Here is an 8,855-nt window from a genome sequence, read left to right on the forward strand (position 1 = left end):
CATTTGGATTGTTTTCGGAGAAGGAATAACTATTCCAAAAAAATGACCATTCCTCACAACTTTTCAAAACTTTGGAATAGCTAATATTATCTCCCCATGGTATTAGCTATTCCACACCCATGGGAATAGAGTCCAAATATTTTGGACTAAAATGTCCTTACTTACTTTCAAAAATTACAAACCTAAACTTATAAAACTAATATTTTAAATTAAAAAATTATTAATATTTTAATGATAATAACATTTAAATTATTAATATTTTTAAATTATTAAGTGAAAGTATAAATTAGAAAATAAAAAATGAAAATAAAGAAAAAACAAATCTTATTATAAGAAAAAGTTTAAGGTTTTAATTATATATTATAAAATATTTTGAATTTAAAAAATAAATAAAAGTATTAATTTTTAATCATAATAACAATTAAATTATAAATAAAATGTTAATATTTTAACATTTTAATGATTAAATTATAAATAAAATATTAATATATAAATTATCAATTATTATTATTTTAAATAAATTATAAATTTTAATATTTAAAAAATAACGTAAAATAAAAATATATAATCTTAATAACATTTAAATTATAAATAAAATATTAGTATTTTATAATGTTAATGATTAAATTATAAATAAAATATTAATATTTAAATAAGCAATTATTAATATTTTAAATTAAAATAAAATAAAATAATCATAACAACATTAAAATTATAAATAAAATATTAATATTTAAATGATAAATTATTAATATTATAAATAAATGATAAATTATTAATATTTAAAAAATAAAATAAAAATCATAATAATATTTAAATTATAAATTAAATATTAATATTTTATAATGTTAATGGTTAAATTATAAATAAAATATTAATATTTAAATTATCAATTTTTAATATTTTAAATAAATTATAAATGTTAAAATTAATAATCATAATAACATTTAAATTATAAATAAAATATTAGTATTTTAGTCCAAATGTTTGTATAACTTGAATTTTTAATTGTATTCATGAGCAATGATCTTGAACAACGTTATTTAAGCATTTGAAAAGTATTATAATGATGTTTATAAAATTCATGTTGTTTTTGCAAAGTAAGAGTTCTTACAAAAACTCTTTCCCTTGACTTGTCTCCTTATCGGATCCATTCACTAAGTTTTTGTGACTTATCCACTATTTTTCTTTATTTTTGTTTTACAAATTAATAACTTGCTTGACTAGGTGCCATGTCGAGGAGGAGTTCAACTCATATTCGACAGTTGTGGTAATGCCTTCCATCCAATCCACCAATGTCACTACACTCTGCAGTGTGTCGAGTCAAGTCCTACAATGCTTGTATATACAATGATACTTGGTTATGTAATAAGTATTGATATACTCATATTCGCTTTATGATTGTGAATATTGTGTTAAGCCCCGAATTGGGTGCATATGATTGATGTTCTTATGGTGAAAGGACAATAGATGATAAAGGTACCGGATGTATGCCGGACCATAGAATTTATATGTTATATAAATGTTGATATTTAATGAAAGGAATTTCACACATTATGTTGAGAAGTTTCGTAACGATGTGATGATGTTTATATACTTGTGAATTCTATTATGTTGAATGGATGTTTGTATAAATGTGATGAATGATTAGCTCATAAATGTTGACTGAAAAGTTGGTTTGGGCCTAGTGGATCATACCTACGTAGATCCATACGTTGGTTGCAAGGCCCAAAAACAAGTCGTGACAATCTAATGGCCACAATTAAAGAGCCTTATAGTAAGGTCAATTTTATTGACCTTACCAAACTCAAAATTCTTTTCTGAAGCAAATCAATTCACGTGGAGATAAATTCTCCTATGATCTAGAATTCAAAACGCATATTCCAATATTCCCATTGCCCAGCATTTTCATTTCCTTCTCCCTCTTTCTCTTTTTCCCTACGCCAAATAGCAAGCAATCCAAGTATGCATGTTTATTAATTTACCTTAATTTAGATCAAGTACGCATGCTTACTAATTTACTCTCTAAAACTCAAGTTAAGAGGGTTGTTTGATTTTAATTTTATAAATATCAAACTCTGATTTATCTAATTATATTCATTTTTTTTCATTTAAGTCATAATGCTTTAAAAAATAAGTTTGTGAATTATTTAAAAAATTTTAAATAAGTTTTTACATTTCTATAATGTTCAATCAAATTTTTATATTTTTATTTTAAATCAAATAAATCTTTACAATTATTGATTGATTAATTATAATTAGTCAAAATGTCTTTTGTTATTTTTATATCCACATGACTCTAACATAAAAAGTGAAAAATATAATATGGTTATGTTATCTTATCACATCAAGATGTTATACCACCATTAACTTGTCAATATGTCACATTAACATTATGAGATAAAAAATGATAAATGATATTTTAATTAACGAACTATTAGTTATAAAGGTTTATTATGCTCAAATTAAAAATATAAATATTTAATTGAACGTAATATAAAGAATAAGAATTTATTTAAATATTTATAAATAATTTATAAATTTCTTTAAATATTATGTCTTCATTTAGCAACATGTACGAAGGCATTTGACACAAATTATTTTGCATGCAAAATTTAAAATATCTGCCTTTATTTTTCTTTACGTGCAAAACTTTGTGTAGAGCACGAGTATATAAATGCAGTTAATTCTAATTATTTATGTTTTGTAATATTACGTAATTATTATAGAAACTAGGGCAATGTGCGTGCTTTGCGACAAAGTTTTTAGTCAAGCTTTTAATTACGTGATCAATGTTTAAAATATACTATTGATTCTGAGAGAAATGTTGAAATTAATAAGATTAATTGAGATATAATTAGTGTATATATATTTATTCATATATGCACGCAGTGTAATCTTTCGTGATATTTAACATGCATCGTGCAATATAAATATAGTACTGTTGTTGGGTCAAATGCTTGGTATTTAGCGAAATCTTCTCTTTAATTATAAATAAGAAACCAAACAGTTAAAAAAATAGAAAAGGAGAGAGTTCTTCCCGAATAACACTAATATATCTCATATCACAAGGTAATGATATCTAAAACTTTCTAATTAATTTACATCCAAGTCTAATTTTCTCTCCTTTATTTTTGAATTTTTTTGGCATATGTGTCAATAGCTTGTTGGCACATACAACTAGTTCTTTGCTAATCCAATAATGTTTGTATGCATGGATGCAATGAAAACAAAAGTCTCTCTCAGTCTTTATCAGCTTAGAAGAAATGGAGCAAAATTATCAACATAACAAGCTAACCAAGATGCAGTTAGATGATGCTACTCAGAACGACGAATACCTCAATTCTTTTCCTCCTGGTGTTCGATTCTTCCCTAGCGACGAAGAGTTGCTTCAACATTACTTAAAGAATAAGGTTTTGAATCAACCCATTTTCCCAAATATCATTCAAGAAGTTAATCTCTACCAGCACCATCCCCTTGAGCTCACTGGTTAGTAGCTCTATTTATGCACTACAACCTCTTACACTTCTATAGAGTCAATGAAAGAAGTGTAAGACTATAAAAAATTGTTGACGTTAATGGAAATGTTGAGAATTTGTAATTAGTAAATGAAACTGAATAGAGATTGTTTTTGTTAGGGATGTACAAGCCACTTACAGAAACAGAGTGGTATTTTTTCACTTGTAGAGATCGCAAGCATTCCAAAGGATGTAGGCCCAATCGTGCTACTCCTAGAGGATTTTGGAAGCAAAGTGGAGTTGAAAAACCCATTCCTTTAGACTCTGAGGACGCAATTGGGTACAAAAAGTGGCTTATTTTCTATGAAAAGGAGAATGAACAAGTAAAAAGAACGGACTGGAAAATGCATGAATATAGAATTCATGATACCATTTCATCTCCAAACAAGGAAAGTGCAGGGAATTGGTTGAAGGTGATATTCAAGGATGCCCAAGTAGAGTTTTCCTTTGTTATGTTTTGCTGGTTGGTTTTTTATTCTAATGTTTTATGTTGCAGGTTGATGGTTGGGTTTTGTGTAGGATATTCAAGAAGAAAGAGAAGAATAATGAGGAAGAGACTGAAACTTTCAATCCAGAAGTAAAGGATCACGATTCCATATTTGATGATTATTTTTCACTCACAGCTGAAAACAATTTTCCTTATCAGAAAAATAATGATTGCTTCGATGATTTGGAGGAATTTGACCTTAAATTTTTTTGCAAGTGATGGCCAAAGTTGAGCAACGAGGACTAATTGATTCATGGTTATGATAGAAGATATACATGTTCAATTTGTAGCTAATTACTTCTTTGAATGGAAACACTATTTTAATAATTCTTTTGTCTAAAAAGACATTTCAGTAATTAAAATTTATTGCATTCTACAAGGTTTTTATTGCCGCAACAAACCTAGAAATGGTTGCTTGAAAGTTGAAATGGAACTAATTTAAATTATGGCAAATTTGGTGGTGAAGGGGAAAGAGTCCTTCTAGAAGGACGTCTTAGGTAGGAAGAGGAAAGACTGTTGCCTGTATTGGGCCTAAAGTCAATTTGGAGGAGCAATAGATGTAGACATTGTTGAGATCCTTAATTTAATTTGATTATGATGATAACAATGTGATTTGCAAGTATGAGACATGGACCGAAAATAAAGGGAGCCCGTTGGAAGAGGAAAACAACTTTCTAGGCAACCGAACAATGTTTATGTTGATTTAATAAGGCCCATGGTTAACCACAAATTTTATAGTTGGAGCATGCCATGAATTTCCATTTAAATTTGTTTTGAGGTACACCTGATTTTGACAGCCTTCTTGAGCTCCTAATTAGTTGGGACATTTCTTCAATGTTCTATCTAAATTGCAAAGCACAACCATCAACCATGGATTGGGTACATGATGCTCTCTGTGGAGAAACTAGTGCATCCAACTTAGAAATCCATGAATATATTGTGAGGGAGCAAATGGCATCATGTTTTGGATTACGGGATGCTACTAAAAGAGTAAAAGATCACGTAAACATACTGTTTTTTCAGAATCCTTATTCCTTTGTGATGGGGGGGGCCAAAAATAAATCTAGTACAAAAGGGTCGTAAAGGTGAAATAGACAGAAAGTAGAAAGGAGATAGAGAGAGGGAGGGAGAGGACCCATGATGCCCCAAGGAGGAGAGACAATCCATGATACAGGGGTCATGATGCATGTCCTTGTAAAGAGAGACCCCCAATCCCAATCATCAATAGAGATTCCACTGTGAAATCCTAATATTTGTGCAAATATCTATATATGTACACTTTTCTTTTCTTTTTTCTTTGCTTTGAGTGTCTCCTTCTTTCTTTTTTGTGCGGTCATAAGGATGACAATCACCAAAAGTTGAGGGGTGACCCCACACCCATCACCCTTGCACATGCCATTGGTAGGAGTGTGGACAGTGGAGTCATGTCCTCAGAAAGTTTGTTTCTCTTTTCTTTTTATTTTTTTATTTTTGAAAGAGTGGAGGGAAAGGGAAAGCGTGGGCCTTGGAACTGTTTTTGTTGTTGTTCTTACTTCTACGACAACGTCAAGGATTTTGTTGATGCAATCCCAATATACCAAAGTAGTTGGCAAATCATGTATCCTTTCAAATCTTTCTTATTCGTTATCATCAGGGCTTTATGCTAAAGAAATTGGCCATCTCAGTGTTACTCTGCAGCATATCGCACCATCGTTCTTTTCCTTGAGAAAACCTCAAAATTCACCACTATTTCGAGTCGTTAATAATAACAAACACAAAAGTGCAATTGTTTTATGAACAAGATTCGAAGATATGGAGGAATTGAATCCAAGCCACGTTAGTTTAATTTCTTTTGTTATCTAGCTAGTTTCTGACCCGTAGAGTTGAGATTTATTATTTAAATACGTGTACATTCATAAATTAACATTTTATGCTTAATTATATTTAAATTTCAAAATTTAGAACATATTTAAAACATATGTATCTACTGAAAATCAAACTCTTTTTTTTTTTTTTTTTTGTAAAAGTACTACAAGTTTCCAAATACATGGTATATATACAATATTATAAAATAAGAAAGCTCATGATAAAATATTAAATAAAAGTCTGCAATGAGTCAAATAACTAATATTAAATTCCCTATTTCCATAATTTTTGTCAATTTCAATATAATTTTTCTAAGTTTAAAGATCTTTGATTTGATGAGAATTAATGGCCATTTTCTTGAAAGAATTCTAAGTGATTTGCGTGATAGATTTGCATCATAAGATTTTAAAGATTTGGATAAGCTTAATTTTTTGAAAATTTTTGAAATATTTTTAAAAGATATTGATTACTGAATAATTGATAAACAACTAAAATTCAAGAATTATCCTCCATATTATATATATATATATATATATATATATATATATATATATATATATCGTCATGTAAGCAATATTTATCCAATAACTTTTATGTATATGTTAATAATAATAAGGGATATCACCTTACTAGCTCCAAGTTGTCATTTTCAGAAAAATGCCTAGTGTCCAATTTCTTTTATTTAAGATTGGGTTTAAAAACTTGAATTTAAAAGAAACTAATTGGACTTTATTTAGTATAAATTGTGTAATAAAACACATGTAAATTATTTTTCCAAATATAGTAAGTTAAATTTATATTTTTTAAAAAAAAATAGAGTTGATTGAAGGGTTTTGGTGTGACAGTGAAGTTGTCATTCTTACGAGGAGATAGCTTGCTTCTCTCTTCGGCAAGCCCAAAGAGACTTAGCCCTCTCCTGCAGGACCTGCACTGCACCATCCCAAAAACAAAAGGACGTGCACATAATAAAAACACCCGCACGCACGCAACTGATTCCATGGAGGTGCTCGTAGCAGACCAATCTCTTGTTCTCAACAGTGTTGGTTCCAAGTAAAATTACTGTACCAAGAAACGAAAACAAATTACTCAACAGAGTAAAAGTCAATTTCAATACTACTGTTCATCGATGTTGTTGACTGCTCAAGGATTTGCGTTTGCCCCTGTATCAACCTTGAAAACAAAGTGCTGGTGGCAGTGGCCATATATAAATATAATAAACTTATACTTGTACAAATAACTTATTAATGTTCAGGCAGAAAGATCCTTCCTTAAAGCTTTTGCTTTGCATAGTTGGAGAGATACCCTTTACAAGCAGGCATTTCAAAGAGCCTTTCTTTTATGTGTGGTCAAATATATGGTGAGATGCTACTAATGATGCCATCATGACGCCCTATTGATTTTCTTGACTTATTGCTTCTCTACTTTGTACTGTGCTCTATAGTAGTATATACTTCTCATCACCATTAGCAACTAAAGAAAAGCTTACCTGGCCACAAATTTCCTCAACTTTTTTTTTATTTTAAAAAAGAAAATATTTGAATTCAATTTGTTGAGTAAAGGATACATGTATTTATCATTAATTATTAATCTTGTCAACAGCAAATTTAATTAAGTAAATAAGTTTGCACAATGGTTTCATTCATTAATTTAAGGAATTTTTTTAACAAAATATTGCATAAAATTGTTAAATTTAATAGCCCGAAGATACAAACAGAGAAAAAGAAAATTGTTAAAAGCTAGTCAATTAAAAGAAAATCATTGAACTTAATTAATTATGATTCATAAAAAAAAAATACATGATTATGGTGAAGTGGTAACACCATGGCATAGCACGCAACATGATTATATTCCATGTGTTAATTAAAACCCTTGAATCTTGCACAAATTCCGGCCAAAAATGAGATCTATTATTGTTTAATATTGATTAATCTTGTGATTATGTCGAAAGTAAGTAAAAGGAGGTAGTCATAAAGTAAATAATAATCATTGGTTATAGAATTGAAAATTAGGATTAAGCTAGGGGGGGCTCTTTGCTTTCACATTTGACCTAGTACTTGATATTGAACACATCTCAATGTTTATTTGCAATGAAACCCTATAGTCATGAGCAAAAGGTATTAAGGAGTGTATGATGCTGTCTATGGCTTTGCACTTTTTACCTAAAGACTATGTACAATAATATTTGTTTTTAGGAAGAATTTTGAATGCCGTGACATTCTTTTATCTATATATCTATGATCTTTATATTAGGTGGTGGGTCAGCTTACTGTCAAATAGACAAAACATGTCCCTAGTTGTCTGGGAGATTACACCATTAAAAACCCATTTCTTGGGTCCCACTCTCCGTATGAAATAATTCAGCTAGGCTCCCCTTTCGTAAATTTGCGTCTGTAGGAGGGGAGGAGAGCTTCAAGCTCTAGGAGACATTAGCTAATCAATAATTCACAAAGTTACAAACAAGAAGTCACAATATTTGACAGAAACCAACTTCTAGCTAGCTTCCTAGCTATTGTTAATGTTACTGTATTTGTATTGATAGACAACTATATATATTAGAAATGAATCTCTTTTGACCATATTCAAAGGGGTAGGTAGTTCTTGGAGTAATGGGGAAGGACATTGTTCTCTTTCTTGGGTCAATCTTTGTTGAGAATTACGTTGAAGTTACTAATGTTGTCAGTGATGTATTCATCTGGGTAAGTTGTGGAAATGTGGATGAAGGTTTGGACTTTGCAAAGAAAACAATGGAAACCAATGGAGAGAAATAATATTGGTAGTATAAACAGAAAGCAATGAAGTACTGAAGTGGCTTAAGTTTTGCAAATCCCACTATTTCTCACCCCCAAACCCAATCACTTAAATAAGATAAACCAAACTTTTTTTTTTCTTTTTTCCTTTGGTAATCAAATAGAGCATAAAACCATTCATCATACTCTTTACTTTCTATGGTTTTAGTGAACAGTGTGTCAGGAAAAACATACTGTTAAATAACATAAGAATGTTTA

At 29.4% G+C, this 8,855-nt stretch overlaps 1 protein-coding gene across 1 annotated transcript; it reads left to right on the top strand.

The window, feature by feature from the left end:
- Positions 1-3,640: 3,640 nt before the first annotated feature.
- LOC18598961 (NAC domain-containing protein 1-like) lies at positions 3,641-4,224 on the top strand. The gene is made up of 2 exons (XM_007028709.3): positions 3,641-3,931; positions 4,015-4,224. The coding sequence occupies exons 1-2, from the start codon at positions 3,641-3,643 to the stop codon at positions 4,222-4,224; spliced, it is 501 nt and encodes a 166-aa protein (XP_007028771.3).
- Positions 4,225-8,855: the final 4,631 nt, after the last annotated feature.

Source organism: Theobroma cacao, chromosome 5, assembly GCF_053813885.1.
Source record: "Theobroma cacao isolate CCN51 chromosome 5, ASM5381388v1, whole genome shotgun sequence".
Lineage (NCBI taxonomy): Eukaryota > Viridiplantae > Streptophyta > Magnoliopsida > Malvales > Malvaceae > Theobroma > Theobroma cacao.

Coding starts and splice junctions, on each gene's coding strand:
- LOC18598961 (XM_007028709.3), top strand. CDS start 3,641: ATGTACAAGCCACTTACAGAAACAGAGTGGTATTTTTTCACTTGTAGA. Junction 3,932..4,014: donor GTGCAGGGAATTGGTTGAAG/GTGATATTCAAG, acceptor TTTATGTTGCAG/GTTGATGGTTGGGTTTTGTG.